Source organism: Haliotis asinina, chromosome 6 (genome assembly GCF_037392515.1).
Source record: "Haliotis asinina isolate JCU_RB_2024 chromosome 6, JCU_Hal_asi_v2, whole genome shotgun sequence".
Lineage (NCBI taxonomy): Eukaryota > Metazoa > Mollusca > Gastropoda > Lepetellida > Haliotidae > Haliotis > Haliotis asinina.
In genome coordinates, this window is record NC_090285.1 from 40,863,712 (window position 1) to 40,889,046 (window position 25,335).

At 37.9% G+C, this 25,335-nt stretch overlaps 1 protein-coding gene across 1 annotated transcript; it reads right to left on the reverse strand.

Moving 5' to 3' along the window:
- Positions 1-10,786: 10,786 nt before the first annotated feature.
- Positions 10,787-14,919, reverse strand: LOC137286417 (glycine N-acyltransferase-like protein 3). Its single transcript, XM_067818271.1, has 5 exons — positions 14,663-14,919; positions 13,950-14,066; positions 12,998-13,109; positions 12,588-12,705; positions 10,787-11,894 (listed from the first exon to the last, which is right to left on the reverse strand). The coding sequence occupies exons 1-5, from the start codon at positions 14,816-14,818 to the stop codon at positions 11,453-11,455; spliced, it is 945 nt and encodes a 314-aa protein (XP_067674372.1). The 5' UTR covers positions 14,819-14,919; the 3' UTR covers positions 10,787-11,452.
- Between the last annotated feature and the right edge of the window lie 10,416 nt (positions 14,920-25,335).

A 25,335-nucleotide genomic window follows, 5' to 3' on the forward strand; every position in this document is an offset into this window, starting at 1 on the left:
CCAAAGTAGGATGCTGCCAAAGTAGTCCTACCGGGTATTCATTTACTACTTGGTAAGGAGAGGCAAATTTGAACAAGATACTGCATGACACAGATTTTTATTTACTAACACATTAACATATCAAAAATATTCATGTGGCCATTTAGCAATTACTTATATTTGTTTGGGGTTTGTTTTGCAAGTAAAGTACGTGTACGCAGGGGCCTACAATAGTCGCGTATGAACAAAACAATCCAGTGACCTATATTATGAGCAACATCCACGGTGAATGTGTATGATGGCATCCAGCAAGTCACCGAACCCGACAATACGATGCATTAAACGCCTCTAACGACAAGCATGGGTTGTTTTGCCCTATTATAACACTTATAACACGGAAGCCTACATCCGAATATGTGGCGACTTACATTCAAAATTCTGTTTCCTTGACCAGTCTATGACCTCATTGTTTAGCAGGAGGCCCCTTAGAGCGCCCGGATCTGTAGCATAGACGTTCACAGAGGGCTCCAGAAACTGCAAGTGAAAATCAGTTAAATGTAGTTCAGGTCGTGCCTGAGACAAAATTGCGTGTAGCTCTATCTGGCAATAAGAGTGGATGGTGCGTCATTAAAATATATGTGTTTAGCATGGTACGATATTAGCATATATCTACGATCCCAAAGGTCGTCCCAGTGTAGAGTTTTCCTCACCTTGTGGGCGCCTAGAATGAATTGGGTTAATGGACATGTAAATTCATATCCTCGGTATGTTATGTACACATCCTTGCAAGTTGGAATTTTCCTGCGTTCAAAGTCTGACAGCTGACTAAGGACCAATGCCTTTCGCTACAGTGCCTTGTCTCACCTCAATCCACCTGTAACCGCCTTCGATTGACAATATTAGGTATGTCAGGGTACAAATGTATACCATTAAGGAGAAGTATTGTATCTTCCTTCATTTACACAATCGTGTGCATATCGACATCTATTCACATTTACAACTCTTTTTGGATTGCTGACAGATGTTGATTTCAACGTACTCGTGGCTGCTGTAAACTAGGACAGTTAATTGTATATGAGCCCAACTGTTAATGAGCCCTGTTAAATGCCGTTTTAATATATATATATATATAATTACGGCGTTTTTCGGCATATTTGTATCGCACATATGTGCAGCCCTTAAACCCCGACAGGTCTTAAGTCCCGACTGAGTACGAGCACAACCAGGACACATTTTGTATCTCAGTCTACACAGATGCATGTAACGTCTGATCACTGCACAACATATCCCTTGAGTAGACCAAGAATATGTTAAAAAGACAATGTTGTTGAGTCACTTCCTAATGAAACCAATGATCACATACATTATGTTTGAGGCATTACATACCTGTAAAGATCGTCCGTTTGTGCGTACAACCAGCGCTTTAAATTCAGGCCATGTGTCCACGATGAAGTCATATCCCTCTATAAAATGTTCTAACCTGGCTGAAATTTCACCACAAATCTGAAATCGAGCAGAACATGTCCCTGAGTGCAGAAATTGTATGAAACATCATTTCAGTTTTGTTCTATCTATTCTCATCTGAAATACCAGGCAGAATTATTGATGTTATATTTCATAACATATAGGACTTGCTGTTTGTTTGATATACTCAGCGTTTTCAGATGTGGATAGAACTAAACTGCCTTGCCTGAAACATACATAAACGTCCAGGCATCTCTATTGTGTAAACAGGTGGAGTTGAGTGGAGTGTCTCTGTACAAACTAGAAACAATCCATTTATTTAGCACCGTTTTAAATGTGTTAGACTTTTTCTGTGCGTATAGCAACTAATGCTATACATTCACCTCTGAATACTTTACACATGATTAAAATTGCTCTCGTGTTTCATCGGTTTTAGGAACAAATATCCTCATTTTCTACCAAACATGCATGCAGTTACTAAGGTTATGGATTTATCAGAGTGTTAGTCAGATAAGATAGAAAACTCTACCTTAATCCACCCATGACGTTTAGTGACTTGGTGCATGACGTCTCTCATTTGATTCTCCAAGAGTATCACAGGCATAATCATCGGTACGAATGATGATCTGAATTCAGCCCAACAGATTTCCTTCAGTATATACAAGAGATTATACAATGGTGGATACCTCGTGACACAGATACGTTAATTCTGTCGGTATGGTATATGTGGAATTTATACAAAAGTTTATTAGAAGATAAAAGCACAGGAATTCAATCCTGGAGTATTGTACGGCGGAATCATTAGTTTGTATCATAATATCACACGCATTTATACCACAAGCACAGACAGACGACGTTAAGGAGAGTACAGTAGTACAGATCTCCACAAAAAAATTAGTACACAACAGGAATTTTCCTACTACGCGTATCAACGTTATTCTCGCGGAGCTGGGCATATATCATTGTATATATTATAATTATATAACTATATATACATATACATCTTTAGCGTTTAGGTACACAGACCCTCTGCTAGGGGAGCGAAATGGCTGTGGTTTAATATGTTAATTCAATGCTGTACATGCGGCTTATACTCAAAACGTGTGTCGGGACAAATCTGTAGGGGGCCAATTCCATACAATAGCACACATGACGTAAATGCACTGTTGCAGCATAAGAAACAATGTCGAAAACGTGCATCCAGTAGATGTTTATATCTGAGATGTGACTCTCTGTAAATCAACGAAGATGGCATGTTATGTTCACTGACTGTGATAGTTCAACTATTGGCCTTACTAACGGATAAGCCACAATGCTAAATTTACTTTAAAACTTAACGTTAAATAAACCAGGAGCAGAAAAAAACGTACCGCAGAGGCAGATGTGTTCAAGAATATGAGATTACGTACTCCACAACCGATGTAGTTCTTCAAAGCATTTGCTTCACCAACTTAAATACGTGATATTTTGTAGCAGAATTTATAGGCACGTTGTCCGGTTCTATCCGTGAGGCAAAATGAGACCATTGCCTAATTATTACTTTTCTCCAGAAGAATGATTCATTTATCTTCCTAGAAGACGTCATGAGTGGTCATGATTCACAGATTTGATGTCACGGTGATATAACTTAGAAGACATGTTGTAGAGGGTAGTGTTGCTTAAATCCGCCACTCGATTCAACCCGGTGTCAAAAGGCGAGAGTGAGTTCACGCTGAATCTCAGCGCTGTTTCTGTCCAATACCGATGAGTCATCTGTCAGAAATGTAGTAAGAAAGATTTTTTCAACCAAATTTAGTTAAATACTAAAATCGTGTAGAATCCATATTTTGAAATACCATAGTCACTGACAGTAATTTGGGACTGTCAATCGCTGGTGCAATAGACAGAGATATTGCGACATTCAAGCCATCTTATTTGGTAACTCTTTGTGTCATTAATTCATGGTTGCTGAAACAAATCAATTTTCAGTAGTGGCATATTTTGTATACAATTAATCGTGGGTTCTTTGATGAATGTTTCACTAAACAATAGAGCACAGAAAGAACCCTAAAAATATTAAACGTGCAAGAGCTGCGTTGGATCCTCTTCTACTCTCAGCTGTTGCCTGTGTGTTAATATCTGTTCGTACCAGATATTTGGACCTTTTGCTACTACAAATGTACAGTGTTAAATAATCAATGTCCCTGTGAGAATATTTGGCTTCTTATCAGTACAGGGAACGAAAACTAACATTTCAGAATAACTTTCCTTCTTAACTACATCACAGGAGTTAGTGGATAAATCTTATTTTACGCCGCACGCAGCAAATATTCCAGCCATGTGGCGGCGATCCAGTGATCAATAGCATGAATTTCGATCTATGCAACTGGGATATGATGACATGTGTCGACCAAGTCAGCGAGTCTGACCATCCGATCCTATAGTTACGTCTTAACAACAAGCATGGGTTACTGCAGATCAATTCTAACCTGGGTGCTATATGACAGGTAACGTTGAAATTAGAAATTAGCAATTGCTTACGACATGCTACGTGATTCAGCAAAGCACAGTACCAGAACAGAAAACAACATCGTGTCTGATCATACACAGTATTCATATTTCCCAGTATCACTGTTGCGTGCTCACCATGACGAGGTGATGTATACAAAGAGATCTCAGTTCTGTTCAGCAACTGTGGGATGACCATGTAGGTACGAGGTCCTGTTGCAGGGACGACCTGATTCAGTGTTGTACTTCCTAATTTACGCTTCTCTTAGACTAATTATAGCCAGTCGTTATGTGGTGGTTTGTGGTGACGTGTGTTATAGAACCGCAGTCTTTCTTAGACAGGGAGACATATGTCAGGTTTAACCCCTTCAAAACTGTGAAGCATATTTATGTGCGTGATATATTCAGAATTTAATTGGACTTCAAAGTGGGAGTTGAAGAAGAAGGGCATATATGTCCCTGTGGCACCCATGGGGTTAAAGCGATGTCGTATTATGTTCATAAATGTTTTCAGTATTTTCATTCATTCATTCATTCATTCGACTCGTGAATATGTATCTCTATCTCTAAATCTATATGTACATCCATCTTTATTATACTCTCTGTCTATATTTGATGGGAGGGAAGGACATGACTCAGAAATACATTCATGAGTGCCAGTTATGAATTAGCATTTAATGATGAAATTGAAGCATTGATATACGGTTTTTGACGTGTGTGTGTCTGAGAGAGAGAGAGAGAGAGAGAGAGAAGAGAGAGAGAGAGAGAGAGAGAGAGAGAGAGAGAGAGAGAGAGAGAGCTCAGATCAGCGGTGGATTTCGAACTTCCTGGCAGAATGCATGGTTAGTTGGCGGATTTCCTATTCATCGTCATTAGAACATTTCCGCTTCTTACGATAGGGGGTTAATGGCATTTCATATATGTGCGATACAGATTCGTGACATATCGATATGCTGGAAGCATTAACTAATGAATGTAATACTTGCAAGTAAACAAAAGCCTTGATATTGATAGAAAATGTACTTCAAAAATTGAACTACGCTTCTCTGTCCGGCTTCTTTTTTAGTGACTGTATTTACCTGCCGCTGAATATACATAGAAAAACATCATATACTGATATTCTAGTGTTCTATGGTGTGTTGTATGGTGTTCTATTCAATTTGGTTTTAGTCCTAATTACATAAGTAATGTAGCTGATAAGAACAAAACACGCAAATATCGCTTAAGAAATGTAACCGTTTTCGTAAAAAGATTGTCGAGAGCCTATAAACGCTTTTCAAAATACCATTTTTCGTCAATTGAATTCAGGTTTAAACAGCAAAATCTTAAAATCGGTCACTCATACGCTCTTTAAAATCATCACTGAAAACGCTGAGAGGAATTGTTGTTTGAATAGGTAGAACTATACTACAGTAAGAGGGAGACAAGTGAATGGGGGTGATTAGATTGTGACATCATTGTTCACGTGCACATACCCCGACGACGATGGGTTTTGTAATATGACTTAATGCATTATCTGACCCAGACACGATTATTTACAAACCGCTTTCGTTTCGCTGGAATACTAATGTGCATACAAACAAACCTAGATATGTAAAAGACTACCATTACTTAAATCATTTAGCATGAAAGGTCTCGTCTTCTAAGGATACTCCAGATATATGCTTCAAGGTATGACGATAAGTGCTGACTGCCACGGTTAGGCGATTGCGCTCCCCTAACAATACCAGCCTGGTGTGCTCTTTGGTTTTTACTTCGTTTAACAGCAAACGGAGTCCATATCAGTGCGCAGAAGGCACTACGTGTGTATACCGGGTGTTGCTACCTACAGCCCACACATGATGACATAGTGATCGCCGATCGTTATTGAGGCACCCATAAATTGATAGGTCTGTCTAACATGGACACTTCACGGTGTCCGCTTCTTTTGTTCAGGTTACTAGTCCATTCAAACATGGTTAACTGGCAGACAGGGGGTTTAGTTGAAGTGTGTTCCGAAAATACTTACAAATGTATGACCATTTAATAATCAGACATTTAAATATTCACAGACTATAAAATTACTGACCACACGAACCCATTCAAACAAACAAAGTCTGTTTGCCTGCCAGTAGATTGTTCTCCTGGTACAGTTTGTACCAGGCGTACAAACGTTCTTCTCTTGTGTTGCAAACTTCCTCCTGCATTGATCTCTAGTCGAACAATTTCTGTGTGGTTCTGCTTTCTGTACATTTCCATAAACTTGAATTCATGAATTGTGATGTCCTGTTCATCACCTCGATGGTTTTGGATCTCAGTAAGTGGTAATACATTTGTTCTGGGTGTTGATGGAAGCTGGACAATCCTTCTTGCAGCAGCGCCAATGGATTCGTGTTTTCTTTCTTATCTTGTCCATGACGTTTTCCCAACGCCAGTTGACCCAGCGCGCCATCTGTGACAACAACGACATCTTGTAGTACTGTGATACCACGTGGACGTCAGATTAGATAGGTGTGGCCTTGTCACTAATTATTTGCGTGAAGTGAAGCTCGTCTCCAAATTAAGAGGCACATTGACCAGTTTCGTAACGGTCTGTTTGTGAGGTGTTACTCTTGGTCGACCTAATGTACGCACATATTCACTGTATTTTGTCTGGAGATGACGTGGTTGTAAGATGCTATTTAACGTGGAGAGCTCGTGCCACAAAGCTCTGTCTTGTTCCTGCCTCTAACATGTCAAAAACAGAGACGCCATATATCAAAAACGTTTCGCTGAGTTCACAACAATATTAGAACAACCTTCAGTCTGGTCCCACCACAATAATGTACAACAATACAGTAACACGTGTCACTGAAAATGTCGGGTTTTGTCCTGATCACGTCAGTGAACATTCCGAAAAAGTCTTGCGCGAAGTCGGATTGTTTAGACGAAATTCATAACGCGTTGTGAATAGAATGATCGTTTCATAAATACATAATCATTAAATCATACAACCTGGTTCCCAAATAATATCAGCAAAAACACGGAATGGTACCTACTTTTTAATGCATAGTGACTATGTCCCCAAATGAATGTGTAATCGTAAATCCAATTAAGAGCTCTGACATTTGGCCGACACATCTGTTGTTAACATGCAAATGATTATGGGAATGTCTTATATTACATACACTACAACGTTTTTATGTTTCTTGCGTGCGCAATAAACAGATGCAAAACAGGTGTCATTTTCGCAATTCATAAGCAATTTGCGAAAATGGAACATTAGAGGTAGACAATTTCTTTTTCATACAATTAAGCTGGGTTTTTTTCAATAAAATCCCATAATCAAGGATTGGTTACTATCACATATCACATGGAGTATGTATGAATGACAGAAAATTTTGTTCCAGCAACAGTGGTATAGTAACCGTTGTCGTGATTTGATCATTAATGAAATACAACTAATCTACTGAATGCGTGTCTCAAATGATACACCATTGATGAGATATGCATTCCAAACAGCGCAGACATAACAGCCAATATACCCATCCGTGTACCATTGCAAGTCGTTTATTCTGGCAAGATTTACGGAACCATAAGTGAGGTCTTCAAAACCACTTGCAGTGCTGATGTCAAGATGTATCCATTTGATAAACAAACATGCAGACTAGAAACTGTTTCCATACCTGGGGTTGTTCGGATATCTCAAGAACTCGGATTCAATATATTCCGTTCCTATTTCACGGGCAGTAGTGAGTGGGAACTACTGAACTCCTGAACATAACAATGACCGAGGAAACCCTGGAGTCTGGAGACTGGTATTAAGCACGATTAACGTCCATATTGACCTGAAGCGATACAGCATTTTTACATAACAAGTATCATAATCCCAGTGGCTCTCCTACATGAAAGCTTTTGTCTTCATCCACCTGGCCGAATAGGGAGAAGGTGTCCTACCTGGTCTCCATATTCGTAAGTGAATCTGTGTTCCTCAGTTTCATCAATGATGTCCTGCCTCGATCCAGTAGTGCACATAGAATGACATACTTCCTCATGATACTCCCATGCCAGAGCTGCCTGGCGTTGATGGCCACCATGCTTGGCCTCAATCGACACCATCATGGTCTTCTTACTAGAGGTTGCTGCAAGAAGACCAATGACGCCGGGAACTGTGAGAAAAGGGAATCGGGGATGTCGGTATGGGTAAGAGGAGGAAATGGCGCTTCGTCTGTGTACTATTTTCATCCTGCTGTCCAGTCTTTCATTCACGGTTTTCTACGTGTAGCGTAAGACATGAAAGGAACGTGGTATTCACCTTTTTTGTTTTGATATACTGCTCTATGTTAAGGTGGGTGTTTTCAATCTGGCCAATTTTTATGAAAACTGTTTATTGAAGTAAGAGGTCACTTTGTAAATTTCTTTATGTTAGCACTGGTTCCAAAGTGCTTATCGTGTTTGAACATGCAATGTATTATGTGTATAACAGCAATGTCAAAATGTAGTGCATGACTGTGTATTTAGCATAAGAGGACGTGTTTACCAGAGGTGGAAATCGGGATCATGTATGAACATTCTGTGTTAATACTACAGTTGTTTGACTTTGGTTGTTTGGTGACTATTGTCGCTGTTGGTTTTGTGTTGTATTAATCATGAGTTTTCAAATACACAGCTGTAGTTATCTACTCGCTGTAGTGCAATTTGTTGACTTTCTTATCATAGTACCGTCTCGATGTAAGAATGTAACCTACCTACTGTCCATTTTGAAAAATATCTGAGTTATGGGTCAGTTTATGATGCACGTGTCGATGTAGACAGGCCAAATTAACAAGTTTATGTGAGGTACTGATATTCGATATAATAAATAAATTACGTGTAATTTAAACTGGAAAAAATTTTTTAAATTTCTCATGGAAAGGATGAACTTCAGATCAGTGTATGTACACGTACACCGATTCGTCAGTTAGCCGGATTTTCACGGAGTCCAGCACTTTTCGAGAAAACAAACTGTTCCTGGCAAACTCAGAATGTCGGGAATACAGAATCTGCATCACATAATGTACAACGGTGAAAGAAAGAAGACATATTTAGACTAAAACCTAATAGTAAATGTAGGGAGTTTTTGCGAATTTATCCGGAGAAAATGTAGTCTTCCTACAAAATCTCAGGTAGCTCGCCCCTCTTCCTCCACCTCCTCTCTTATATGCCCCATTTGAAGTGTGGTCTTTGTGTTTTACAGCTTTACAGTTTTTGAAATTAGCTTTGTTGTCGACATGACATGTTTTGTTGTTTGTAACTTATATGAAATCCATTGACTCTATTTGTCATTTGGTATGTGTATGTGTATTTAATAGCACTGTGAAATATAATCCGTTTAATGACTGTAAAAGAGTAATAGCATGCATGATTAAATGTTCGGTTCTTTGGTAGCATTCCGGGGCAAATAAACACATCCATATTAGCAACCCATGCTTGTTGTAATTATTGAATGTTTATTGAGCTCTTTTTTGAGATCGGGCTTGGGTTGAAAACGGTTCATTAGTAGAAAAAGGCACAGTTTGCTTCCTGGCGTGCCTGTCGGGAACCCGGGGTATCTTTTACAGGCCATTCATGTCGACAAATGATACTCAGTGGCAATAATCGAAAACTCAGAAGACGAATTTCAACACAAATCATATTCCACACAATGTTCCTTGATTAACTACTGTTGAGCGAATTACTGTAAAATTGTGAGCTCGCCTCAAGGGATATTGAGAGCTATCTCGAAACGGGTTGCAGAGCCAAATAACAACGATGGTCTATCAAGAAAGAGCAAACATGACAGACAGACATGTGCACATTTGTACGTACATACACGCATGTCCTCGTACACAAAGCCTGAAACTAGCGATCAGATGTGTGCATCTCTTTCACAAATCTACTTGTCATTACTTAAATATGCAATAACTTCAAAGACCTTAGTGAAATGACTAAATGAAACCTATTCAGTAATTATATATTCCGATCGAATTATTTCGCTGCATCATTTAATGTATATTTAAAAAATAATCGTACTCTGGAATAATCATCAGTAACCCATGCTTGTCGTAAGAAGTGACTAACGGGATCAGTCAGGATCACTGACTGGGTTAACACGTCATCGTATCCCAATCCCGTATGCAAAATCGCGTGAAATCGAGAAAGGAGAAAGGAGCGGTGCGGGAGGCCACATCACTGTATTCCCGATTCAGATCTGTCACAAAGGAAGCACATCAATGAACTACTGTGGCGTCAATGCCATAATATAGTTTTATCTGGACTTGAAATTAAGAAGGTACAATATCTGTATCAAATGTCATGTCTCCAGTGACCCTTCCCTCCTACAAGATCCCATGGTTTGCGTCATCAAAGCTGCTGTCTTATTTGGTCTCAAAAACAAACACATGAATCTGCGTTCTTAAATGCTGCTGTCTTATTTGGTCTCAAAAACAAACACATGAATCTGCGTTCTTAAATGCCATTACGTTTACCTTGATCTGGCAATCCAATAACACATTTCAACATCATAGAGTTATCTGAACTTAATGGCCACCGTGTTTCTGCTAAAACAACAAAACTTATCTCATAATTCTAATTTTCTTGAGTTACCCTGTGGTGAACTTGAATCCAACTGAAATGGTAGGTAACACACTTAACATCCACTACCATCGCACCCACGCTGCTGCAAGAAGGATTGTCCAGCTTCCACCAACACCCAGAACAAATGTATTACCACAGGTAATAATATAAATTGTAAAACCTGAAGGTGTTAGCCTGCAGATGAAAGGGATCAATGTATATTTTCTTTTCCCAGAGCCCTGGAATGAAGCGATAGTGAAGCACTGTGTAACAGCACTCTTTCTTAAGTAACACCAGAGGTAAATTGTTTGCCCAAAATTTATTTGTAAGCATTAGAAACACACTTAATGCACAGAGTGCTTCTGTCGATTCCCATGTTTCCCACAAAAAGATTTGAGTATAGATCAATCTCTCCTAAGAAGCCTATAAACCACCATTTGTCAATGTCAGCAAATGTTTACTGATTTTGGCCATACTTGATAGGACCCAATTAACAGCTCTGGAATCAGGTATGTTGGTAAGTAGTGATGTCATTATTATATCTTTATAAATCTCACTTCTTGATCCAACCCTGAATAAAAGCAATAATTACGTGTATGTAACCAGTTATTACCAGTATGTAGGTACATGTATTTCAAAACAGTGTTTTGAATGTTGACATAAATACATCAGAATAATAAATGCAACATTGATGAATTTGCATTTCTCTCAGTTATTTCAAACCCTCTTGTCACTTTACACTGCAGAAATAAGGTCCTTTGAATCTAAAAATTAATGTGATTTGAATCAGTCATACTGATAACAGTCATGTTCTACAGGAATTTAATTTATGTTTTTCCTTATTAGATGTTTTATGGTACATAGGCTATCTTGGATATTTGCATAAAGGTCAGTTAAGATTACTAGTACTCTCTCAGTCATGAATAATGACAAATTGCGTGGATGTCATGACGTTTATGAGTAAGTATTATCAAATGCAACAAGACTTTGGTCCTTTGCAGGTTCCTTTCGGGGTATATCTGATCCAAGCCACCTTCAAGTTGGGTAATTGTTTAAAACCAAGACCTTCATGAAGCTTGAGGGACACAGTGTTACTCTCCTCTATCACAACAAATGCTTCCTTGCCGGTCTGAAGTCTCTTCTGTGCCAGATGTGACATGATGACCTTGGCATATCCCTTTCCACGATGCTCCTCCATTACATGTAGCATACCAAGGGCCCCATAATGATAGGACATGGCAAATCCAACAATGGCATCATTTTGGTCATAAAGACAGCAGGATGGTAAACATGTGATGAGCTTGTCAATATATGCAAGAGATTCATTTCCCACTGTAAATTTCCACTGGGAGTTAACAAACTTGGAGTCACCTTGGGTTAATGGTAATAGCTTGAAGCCATCTGGGACAGGCCTGGAAAAAATGTAACATACAACATGATGCATCTTGTACCACGTTTGTAAAGAGAAAAGATGAACAAGGTAAGAATCTCATGTCATCTGAGGCATTTCTGCTTAATGTGAAGAGTTGTTTCCCTTGAACAAACCAGAAATGATTACATGTTCAAATCACCCAAATCACAGTTTTTGGTTTTGACACCACCATACACACAATCAACGACTTTAACCAAGTGGTTATACAACTGGAATGCTGTTTCACTAACTCAACAAGATATTCCATGACTGACAAGTTTGCTTCCTAGCAGTTCTTTTACATGCTATATAATCATTCTAAATTCATTCAGATTACTTCAAATTATAATGCTGGCTTGTATGGCTGCAAATCAGTGTTCACAAATATTGTTTGACCCTCTGATAATTCTGGCAGATTTTCCTGCCAGCCCAAGTGTCCGACTGTATATTTCACAAAGACATTGACTGAAGTTGTCAATGTGACACATAACACTTGTTTGTTGTTTATAATATTTACGTTTGTTAATAATTTCAATGCCAGTTATAACAAACACTAGATCTGAAAAGTGTCTTGAATTCTTTTTCTTTGGGTCCTGTGAATTTTCTGTGGGTCAGGTAGACATTTGAAACTTACAGGACCCAATGTCCTGCTACTCTGCAACAGCATTCATGAACACTGCAAATTATAACCTACTTGACACTCAGGCTTTCTTGAGTTACACACTGGACATAGCAGGGCTCAGATGGATCACTGCTTCCTCCATGACTCTTTATGGCTTCATTCAGAACTTCGGAAAATGTAGTGTCAACACCTGTAAACAAACATCAGTATATTTGATATGTATTTATTATGTATACATTTAGGCTGTCACATGTAAAAGTCAGTCTACGAAAACACTGGCCTGACCAGAGGGAAAGTAAAACTTTGGGCTACTATTCACAGGCAGTCTGTACAACTAGTCTCCACCTGATAATCCACCATCAATCTTTGCCATTGGGATATGGTGTGTGAACCAAGTCAGAGAGTCTGACAACCTGATCCTGTTAGCTGCCTCTTACAACAAGCATGGGTTGCTAATATGGATTGGCCCAGGCAGAACTTACATGCAAAAACAATACCCCTATTCCAGTCAATGACTCCTTGTTGTTCCAATAGTTCTGATAAGGCCTTCTCATCCTCTGCAGCCACGTTGTAGATGTTGTTGAGGAACTCAAACTATAAAATCAGTGTACAGAATTAACACCTGTCCTTCAAGTGTTTTCCCAAGATTTTCCCTAGGTTTCCCTAAACCGTAACATTTGAAAGATCACAACAGAGACCTCATGCTTAAGAATGAATAGAACTGAATAAACATACCCATAGGAGGTGTACTTGTAAACTCCAGATAAGGATTATTGTTGTTTACGAAGTGAGAAAAATAAAGGAAATAAAAGCTCAGTTCTGAATTTGTAAGAGAGAGAAAAAAAGACTTTGTATGTATTATACAGGATGGGGGGTCACTTACTTTGTATATAAAATCTAGGAGAAGGGGGCTGTCATTCACATTCGACATGCTTCTGCATAAAAATCATCCTCACCACCACCATCCATCCCCAACCCTTAGCCATAAATAATGAAGAAAGACATCCTCTGTTTATTCATAATGTTTGTAATGTTTGAAATGTAATGAAGTACACTATGTTGCATGGGATGGGGAGTGAAATAATAGTGAATAAATGTAGCTGGTGTGAAAATATTTCAAACCGCTCATTACTTTTCAGGGTTTCTGATCATCGTTTCTATTCACATTTCTGTAGATAGTTTACATTAAACTAAACTGCAGGTTTTTCATTATTAGCAAGAGATGGAATAGTTAGGTTGTTAAGAAGAGTTGTCATGAATGTAGACTAACTTGGTGGATGGCTGTACAATGTATAAATATATAGATAGTTTGCATATTGGTGTAGAGCATAAAAGAAATGAAATCAATATAAATACATTGTAATTACGAAAACTGAGAATGTTGCATTCAGAATACCTTTAACCATTTGTTGGGGAAAAAACCCTGCTACCTACCTCCGCAGTTTCAGGATTAGGTTTTGTAATAACTGCCTTGAAGTCCGGCCATTTGTCCACAATAAAATGAAAACCTGTGACCACGGAGTCCAACTTTGTAATCACCTCATTGTATATCTGAAATAATACTCTATACATGCATCACATTGTATCAGTGGTGCTGTATCAATAACACATTTACATCTGTTGTTATCATATTGCTGCATGTGTAACATTATTCAAACAATAACTTGTCCAACATCGTCTGTGAGTGTAAAACAGAGTTGTTAAGAGCACCAACAGAATTGAGTATACTTTAAGAATTGTTCTGCTACTATATCATCATACAAGAGTGACGTTGGAGTAGCTTAGTAGATGAAGCGTTTGCTCATCACACTGAAGAATCGGTTCGATTCCTGACAAAGATACTCTTGTCAAGGACTGGAAAAGTATAAGTGACACTAGAAAATGCTTGGATGGATTTAACTGATGATCTACAATCAACCAAAATCAATCAACTGGCTCCGGTGTTCTCTGACTATTTAGTCATACAGATACAGCCATACAGATGGATATAGGACCAGTGTCCCATTTGAAATTGAGACTAGTAGGGGAGGGATCGAAATACAGGCATATAGGGTACGCGCGTCCGTGCGAGTCCCCATATACTCCTTTCTCCTTCGCTTTTGACTGCATGACATTTATCTAAAATGATGAGCACAGTGGATGCCGACCTTTAAATATCTTGGCTTGTGTTGAAGTCGGTCCCTCAACTCAGGAAGTTTATCGTCTGCTAGAAAGACTGCCATAGTTTTGTGACACCGCGTTGAGAAGAGACGCCGTAGGGTATCGAGGTTTAGGACCTTATGCAGTGACACCCAGATCAACATACACGAAACTGACCCATGTACACCCTGACCTCCAGACGACAGGTTGATCCTGATGATGTTTGTTTACCCGAATTTAAAACGGAAGTTACTGATGTCAACTCCCAACATCGACACAAGCCGCATGATGACAGAGTTCGGAGCTTCATTTGATTTATTTTACGGGCGCATTATCCTGTTCTCAACAGACAACCATTTGTAGCCAACGCAAAATTTCGTTTTCGGCAGAGACACTATTATATGCTCGTTGTCTGAGCTGATATAAGGTATTTTCAACAATTTAAACATATTGTTATTTAAATAATAACTAATATAGATTTGGCGTGTGAATTACCACTCCGTAATAAAACAAACAAACAAACAAACAGAGATATATAATACTTACCCACCAAAAGTGTAAGTATGCACTGGTGTCGGTTGCTAAGGGCAGTTAAAGTTCACAGTGGCGTAACTGCAACGTAACAAGAATACCTACGTCATATAGTCGTTGCCAAAATACGATAAAATAATGATTTAATAAAGCATTAATGTGTGTTCTTTTTCAGCAGTTTATATATCTGTTATATATCAGTAGTTTGTCAAAAAAAAAAGTAGGGGAACCTGAACTTTTTGAATTTGGATAGGAAGTGTAAACGTTGACATATGTTTCAAGCACAGACATCTTATGAACGCACCACCAATTCCCTCTATTACCACCCCTAAACACAACGCATGCATGATGTGCACATGTACAACGCAGTAGCCCTATGTGGGGTCCCATTCTTGATTTTGACGGTTTTCAAGAAGGTCGAGAAATCACTTAGAATATTAACTTTGACACTCATCTTGCATCACTCATTTGTTAGTGTTTGTTTCCAGTCGTTTGTTTTAAAATGAAACTCCTACACATGCACATTATATGCCATATACCAATTCTTTCAAAATAGACTACATTCCAAATAGCTATGGTTGTAAGGAATTGCAAATGGTGATGCACTCTCAAAACATTCAATATTATCATATCAACATTGATTGACTCCGATGATCTCATAAATATTTTTCATCATAAATAAAAAAATGAAGTTCCCCTACGTTTTTAAAGAGCATGTATATTTACATGATCATGCCAGGGTACTTTACAGACTGACCCGGCTAGTAGTGGGAAAATGGTAGTTCATGGTATGATGACGTACTGCTGTGTGTGCTTGTGACATGAGTGTCTGAGTTCCACTGTTAAATGTTATGTTCAGAAAGAGGTAGGTTCACGAACCTCACGAACTGGTTCAGCCTATAAAAACACTGTCTCCTGATAAAACATGACTGTAACACGATGCTTACACTCTACCTTCTCCAAGCTACGCCCCGATACGCCCCTACGCTAAATCGTACCTTGAGCGGATACAGTTGTGGTTGAGAACTGACTGATTATCAGTGATGACTAACTACAGAAAGCAGGCCATGATCTAAACACTGTCTTTTTTCTGATATAAAGCTAAGTACATAATGGCTTTGTATACGGCTACCGTTCAAGGTCATCGATCTCGATTTTAATCGCCTTGCACCCAAACCAAATACATGGAATAACAGAGGATTAGAGCCACCCTATTTCTCTTCTACAGTAGACCCGTGAAGGTCCGAGATAGAACAGGCCTTAAGCAACCCTTGGTTGCCATAAGAGGCGACTACGCTTGTCGTAGGAGGCGACTCACGGGATCGGGTGGTCAGGATCGCTGACTTGGTTGACACAAGTGATCGGTTCCCATTTGCGCAGATCGATGCTCATGCTATTGATCACAGGATTGTCTGGTCCAGAGCCGATTATTTACAGACCGCAGACATATAGCTAGAATATCGCTGAGTGCGGCGTAAAACTGAGCTCATATATAAACTGAGCTGGCATCTGTGTCATTGCAGCAGCTGCGTCTGTATTATCAAATTCCATAATTAGACAGTTCTGTTGTAATTTGGTGGACATTAAATGTAACAATTCAAACTATTCATATTTTTAAGAGTGATTAAGTTATCACACCATTTCAGTATCCCAGCAATATCTAAACAAGGAACACCAGAAAACGGATTCACACATTGCGCCGGGTACGAACGCTTTTAACACAACAGGCTACCCGATCTCCCATTTCTCTAAGAGATGATGTTAATGTCTGGTTATATATGTTCAAAAGGAATATATATCTTCGGTGTCCATAGTTGGGTCTGGAAGATATGTTCATGATAGGTATTACATAAAATACCCGTCATAACAGATAACAACATCTTATGTCTTGTTCGTTCATGCAAACACCTAGCCAGCCGAACCTATTCTGCTGCGTTTGATTCCAATAGTAACCAAATGTTTATATGTGTATTCACCATGTGTTATGTATCGGCAGTTATTTGTTTCTACCATCAGTCGTAACTTTTGTGTTCGTAGAATGGAAACTTTCTGAAGTGCGAATAACATATGAATTGTATTTAGGAATCGGTTCAGAAGTGTGCTCATCTAAAAGAAGTTGAAGTAGTATTCCATTCATATGATGTATTCATTAAGGAAAAAAATTCATGAAAGTTCAAAAACACGCCTTAAATTCTGTATTGGTGATGACCCGACTACCTCCTCCTTTCGCAACAGCCGGGGTGATCTTCTTCGCCCAGTTGTGTTCATATCAAGCGTGGAATATTTTGTATTGTTGAGATTTTCCCTTGACAACATTTCTCCCGATACCTGTCACGGATCAACTACCCAACAACTACCCAACAGTCGACTGACAGAACTCATTCAGCGACCCACAAACGAGAGCCCAGACGGTGCCCTTTGCTTTCATAGCCACAGTTAATGCAGCCAACTAAAGTCATTTGTAACAATAATGTCGGCTGTTGGACACAAATCGCCGCATGTTATGGCAGCGCAAGATCTGTTCATGTGAATATTAACCAATACTATTACTCACACATACGCTTATACTGGAGAAAGGAAACGAACAGCAGTCCACTTCTGAAAGATATAGTCTACTGGGAGAGTAAGTACTCTTTATTTTTGTTTTGCGCATACGTTTGACTGATATGATTATGAACGTCATTGATGTCTCCAAAGTTCCAAATAAACAGTGGCCATAAATTGGTAACTCATCCATTTGTTCAAGCTACGTGGTCATAGACCCTTCTCTAATGGTGTCTGATGTGTAAGTTCCAGAAAGAGCTTATAACAACATCCAGTTTTTCTGTCAATATTTTGATGATGTATATTCATCTGATTACTCAGAGTCAATGTCTCAGTTGAACAGTGTAGTAAACCACTGTCTATATACTGTTTAGACAGGCCATTGCACAGTGTTCCTCTGTTCCTCATTTGGAGGAGACTACACTATCAAACTGTAACATTGGGTATACATCCATAAATATATTTCAGGGAACCACCTGGAATTGTCGTCAGTTCATGAAAAGGAGAAAGCCTTTTAGTGATGTGCTATATTTGGTACACCCGTAGACACAAGGAGTATTGATGCAAGGGATTGTGATTAAACTTAATTATATTTAGAGTACTTTGTAGTATTTTTACTGTATTCAGAGTTGTTAAATGTTGATGTACACTTAACAGAATCATGGATTGAGTTTACCTGTTAAATACTAGCAGCCCCATGAATGGTCTCACAGTTGCAACTTCAACAATCTTCAGATCACATCATTATCAGTTTGGCCAATCTATGCAATGGTGACAGTCGTGCTCCAGATTGGACACCACATTCTAGGCACATTTAGGCTGCAGCTACTGACACTCTAGCCCTCAGTAAAACAAAGATACCACCTCAGTCCACTGGCACAATCAAGATCAGACTCATGCTGAGGAGATTGAAACAATTTAGACTAAGGTCAAACACTGATACTAGTCCAGACACTAGGGACAGTCCAGATACAAATCAGATCCCAATAACAATCTAAGCCATAGGGAATCAATCACAGGCCTAGACCACAGAGATAGTCTTGATGCAGATCAGCCCCAGATGTCAGTCTATGCTTTGGTCAGGGTCTTGGATATAGTGGTAGATCAGGTCCAGATGTCAACCTATGGCTAAGTCAGAGTCTTGGCCATGTAGGTAGCCCAGACCCAGATAACAGTCTTGGTCATGCAGACAGCCTGGACACAGATCAAACTTAGCTATCAGTCTTGATCTGAATCAGATTTATCTACCAGTCTGGGCCACTCAATTAGATTTATCTACCAGTCTGGGCCAAAGATCACACATTGATACCAGACTAGGGCATTGAGACATCATAGATCAACGTCAGATATAGGTAACATTCAGGAGCCAATTTTGACAGAGATAAGACCCAAATACCAGTCATAACTAAAGCGTCAATTCCTATATTAGAAACATACTTGGAATTCTACTCCACCTACACTCAGACGAGACACAAGGTCATGGTAGCATCAAAGACAAACACTGGTCACTCAGACTAGCCTTGAAGGCAGTGTGGACCAGGATTAGACTAAAAGTTCCTTTAACAGTCCCAGCTCAGACTGGCAACAGTTCGCCCAGTTCACAGACACCTAACACTGAGAAACACTTACAGGCAGGTCAAGTCTGTATCTTCATATATGGACTCTTAGAAATGCAAATTTCACTGCAAGCAGACATAACTTGATGAAGTATTTTATTGGTAATACTGAAACATATTACCTCATACAAGGTTCATAAGTGATTCAAGTAAAATTGAAAATGACACTGTACAAACTGTTGAACAAAACAGCTTCATTGTCAGCATGAACAAACTCACATAATTACAACCAATGAAACACTGTTGTTGCACTACAACTATATAATAAACTACACATAATGCTTTAAATGTTTTCAGGAAAATAGTGCCCTGTGCGTTTAACATGGATTCTTGCTACAAAAACATGGCTCAGAAAATAAACATGAAACTATTAATGTGCCAATATATTCATTTTCATATATACTGGACAAAAATAGTTAGGGATATATGAAAATTCTGAAAATATGAATAATGATCTATTTATTCACTGACACACTGATGAAACATCAATAATAAAAATACCAATATCCCTAACTTATTTTGTCTAGTATAGTTTTCATTTGCTTTTGTTTCACACTGCATCCTCCAAAATAAGTATTTTCTAGAGAACTGAATGAGTAAGGTCATAGAACACAGCAGAAGGCAACAGCTTGGGTTGGGTATATGTACTGTGCCCATGAGAGGAACAAAACCTAACACTGATGGTTCTAGGGTGCAAGGACGGGGGCAATATTGGGTACACATGGTGATAATACAGTAATAGAATTTGTTTATAAGGGTAGTCCAGAACAGGTATGCTTGTGCACTGACATTTTACATGTGCCACCTTATATCAGACATTATGTATTTCTTTAAGTGTCAACCTATGTTGTGTTCTTTGTTAATTCTATGACTCTGTGATCTAAACTCTGTTCTTGCTGCATGAGCAGTTAACAGTTTGTCATCCTGGTAAGCTAGACTGACCAACCATGTCTAAGTAAACTGAAAACATTGTGTGCCCAAACATTTGAAAAACTCTGCCAGTTTAATAATGCTGCTACTGTGACAAAATATTTAGACACCTTATGCAAGGTCAGTAAAGAGATCTGTGATTAACACAAATAACCAGATCCTGAGTATATACCCATATAATGCTGATTATGACCAGTATTGGCAATTCTTAGCTAGGCATACACAACTAAACATTAAAACCCAATATAGAAAGAATAACTGTCATCCTTTTCATGTTATTCAGAACCATTTTCTGTTGACATGAAAAGTCTTATAAAGTTCACCAACTCCAACAAAGATGAACCATATATGTGAAGAAGAGTTGAAAGTATTGCAATAGTTACCTAAGACAGACCTAACCAATATTCATCAATGTTCACTCACATAAAAACACTAAAATGATAATGAACATACACATCTGTTTTACAAAACCATTTCTAGATAAAAACAAGCTTTGACAACAATAAATATGAAAAACCCTTCGCCTCATCTAACTTGTCACCACCATCAATTGTTTGATAGTTATTTGAAAAACGGACAATAATTGTTTAGCAAAATAAAGTTGTTTGTAACATATTTCAAGCATACTTCCTGTCCTTCCATCATTTGCAAACACAATGACAGTCATATCATAACCTCCACAATACCAGGAAAAGAAACAGTTAAAAATATGTCAGTCAGAAACAACACCAAAACAAACATTCGTTGACAGAAGTCTTTCACAAATTAATCTGTATGTAGTGTATTATTCGTACCTAGCAGGAACATGGCATTATAGAAGTAGATTATTGTTACTATTATTATTACCTAAATATTAACTGGGATAAAGGAAACTCTATTCAAACTATCGTCAGTCAAGCTGTAAACACTTAAGGAAATACAGATGAGTACCGTTGTGTCAAACTCTGATAACTCGATATCTCCCTTGTCTCAATATAAAATCTCAGTCCTGGCAAAATCCTTCATAATTTATCATTATTCAAGTTCTTTTAAGTCTTTTTGTCCTGGTCTGATGTTTTGAAGTTCAGATAACTCAACATTTTTTCTTGGTCCCGTGATTATTGAAACAATGGTGCTCAACTGCAGATACAATTGGTAATGAAGAGATAACATTAAAATGTAAATAACATTCTCCATTTAACAGCATTAGGTCAGATCAAATGTAGGTCTTGATTTACAGATCTGCTCGCACTAGTACTTGGCAGCCATTTGAAGAAACAAAGTGTCTCTTTACATAGTATATAATATTTTGAAGTTACATTGATATTTTAACCCAAATTCACTCCTGATCACTCTGCCAAAAGACTATAAAATGCAAATGGAGTTTCCCTTCCTAAAATTAACCTCAAAACTGAGTTTGTATGATACACAAAATTTAAAAAACATGGTAAATAATGTCATGATGCAGTCATTACTTAAATCACTCAAATAACTTTAAACATTGATATTCATATTATTACCTCCTGCCTTTAACAATTTGTACAAATAAACCTGTTAAACAAGACCATAAAATGGTTACAGTTTTTGACAAAAATATAATAGTACATAATTTCCTATTGAGCATCTACGAGTGAACAAATTCAAATTAGTGTTACACAATATAATGCACACAAAAGTAAGCCATGATATGCGAAAAGAACACTTTTCAACATTCAGTCAAGTACCAAACTAAATTAGAATGAAAAGTTACTTTAAGTCAGTAGGGTTATTTTGCAAAAGACAAGCATATGAAATTTATTTTTTGCAATTATCAAGTTGTCATGGTTATGTACATGTGTACATACATGTGTAAATACAAAAAATCAACCATCTTGTCCATGTTTGTTTCATAAAATAATAAAGTCCAAAATCAAACAACAGGATTTTATTATCATTTATATTGTCAAAGATATTGTCAACCCATTATGAGTTGTAAGGTTAGCAGATCCATCAGGGTCCCATTTCACAAAGCTCTCGTAGGCCTGAGACCTAATAACTTTTCCCGGAGCATTCCTACCTGCTATGTTACAGCAAAGGAGGTAAAATGCTACGAGAACAGTTACAAGATCTTAGGCTTATGAGAGCTTTGTGAAACGGGCTCCAGGCAGAGCAGGTAAGACCTTATCTGATATTATGCAATATGCAACATGCAGTGATACATGGATATTGTGTGTAAACTGGATACAAACAATGATGGAATGGCAAAAACTGATATGCAAAATGAAGAAAACATCTGGGAAATTGAAAGAGATTCAAAACCATCCATGAATGTAACTCTTTTGCGTGATTTCCATAAACAAAAGAGATAACAGAACAAACTTTCCTTCTCTTAACATTTGGTTTACATATACCATCTTCAAAAATAATGAAAAACATAAACAATGATAAATAAAAACAGTGTACTGTCACTATCAATATAAATAAATGATTTAGATACAATAAAAATCTTTTGAAAAATTATGCTTAAAACTTAATAATGAATAATAGATTACACAAATGACACAAGCAAATATATTTTGTAAATTAGATTCCTTCTTTTTAACCTACTGACCCAAATTTGAGGGCTAAAATACTGTAGGCTGGAACCAAGACTGCATTAGTTGTATAATGTTACATGATAACATGCATAGCTTTGCATAGTGATGTCAGTATGAAAGGAATTTCTATTTGTGGTATTTTTGCACATGCATTTTTTAAAAACTTGTATTTATGTATTTTTGCCATAAAAGTCTATAATTATGTTATCAAAAAAATGTAATTTGGACCAAGATAACATGATCCATTCATGGGAAGCAAGAACACTGCATGTGTACATAGCCGGTCTGTCATGCAACTCCTTTCCATAGTATTCTCTGCATTGATATCTACAGCACCTCATGAAAAGTTCCATACAAATATACACAACACAGCCACTGCCTCACAACACAATCACACCCACCAATATACGCATTATTGATAAAGTGGGTCACACTGCCTTTCCTCACAACACATTGACATCAGTACTACCTGTTGCAGGACAAGTATAAGGCATGCTTGTGCAAAGCACTTACATGGTTTGAGTCATTCCACTCTTGTGTGTGAAACATCAATACCGGTCCTCATTTGCAGATCAGAGCCTTGTCCCACAGAAGTATTATCTTTTAAGTCTGTAAGTCATACACTCAACATTATCGTAGCACTAAAATCATTACTTGGAACTGGGCCCATGTTCCTATGACCAAACATCACTAGAACTGTTTAGACACATATTACAGCACATGATTTGGTTTGGCTTTTGTTGTAAACAATCGAGTCGGCAGACAATCCAGTGATCAACCACATGAGCATTGATCAGTGCAATTAAGATATGATGACATGTGTCAACCAAGACACAGAACATGGATGACATGGGGTTTTGTTAGAGATTTAATACTGTAATATTAGTTTGTTCTTGGATCAGGTTAACTCTTGCAGTGCTGCAATGAATTAAAATAAGGTGGACTAATTGAAACAGTTTACTTGTTGGTATTTCAGTGAAGGTTACTTAGAGTGCCCATCCCTTGATCCTGAATACCAATAACATCATCTGTTGTTCCTCTCTCCTCAATGAACTATCCATTTCCGAATTCTGTCCACTTCGCATATGAGAAATGTGAGAGATTTGAAGTTTGATTACTAACAAAATAATTAAGAAATATTATACATCAAGAAATTAATGTACATTATACTTTTCTAAAATTTTGAACCAGCATACATATTACGGTCTTATGTGTATCCATACTGTCAAGCCATGAGTACTGTCAAATAGACCTAAAATCCTCCATACTGAAAGGATCATGGCCGTCTCTTTACCAATCATACTTTTTTCTTACACAGTATCACAGAATATACAAAGTGGTATGTATGTCAAGTCAACTAAACACATCTGGGGCATAAGATCACATTGAGAAATCCAAAATTTGGAGACACTAGAAACAATAAACATGTTTCAGAAAATATGGAAGTTTGTTTGAATACATGACATACGTGTTAGAATCATTTTTTTTGTCTGCGGTGAGGACATTAATGTTTCTTAATAGTTCAGTCAATATCAACACACTTAGTTAGACATAGGTACACTTTATTTTCAGTTACCATTACTATACAATTACTCTGCTCCAATCTTTAGGAATCTTTTTTCACTTGAAACCCTTATGCGCGAGAGTTCCAAAAATAAATGCTTTGTGTAAGTATTAAAAGTCTTGAGGTATTAGACATCTAGTCTCTACCAGTGTCAATGGTGACTTTTATTTATAGATACAATGTAAGAATGGCTGACACCTGACATTGTCATGCAGCCACCTTTTTGCATGCTTTCTGCTTTTCCCTTAATGATGTTGACAGGCCCTACTTACACAGGCTGCAGAATAGATATCCTCGTATTGATATAGTCAGATTCCTGGCTTCTAATATTTTGTATATTTTAAGAGACATTTTGTGACAGTGTAAGAAAGACACAGTCACATTTAGAATTCAAAACAAAATATATTGTCAACATAGATCTTGGTTCGCTAATAAAACTGATGAGGAGACATAAATTTGTGTTGACCTGTAGCAAATTTTTACCAACTGTCTCTAGCTTATGTCCATTCTGTGCTCCTATTCTAACTACAAAAAATGTTGTTGGTGTAAGTATTTTGATGAATCAGGGACATCTACCTGCTTGGAAATCCTTGCATGGATAATCTAGTGCAAACACTCTCTTACCATTTTGTGTGTTGTTTCATGAGGAACAAGAAGCATTAATGATTTCTAATTTGGAGACAGTATCACAATGATAGTGATTTTGTTCATAACATATGTAGCATCATATTCATGGCTGTTGAGTTGCTTCCCTAGCATAGCTTCTGTTGGAGCATACCAGCTAGAATCTACAAAGGTGTTTGGCTACACTGTGGTGGTAGGCATCATGATTTTTTCACAATCAAACAAACTGAGTTTCTTGGAACACTAACAGCAAATATGTCACTGTGGTTCAAGCAGCTTGCAAGAGTCAATTGCTGACATAATCACTGACAACATGG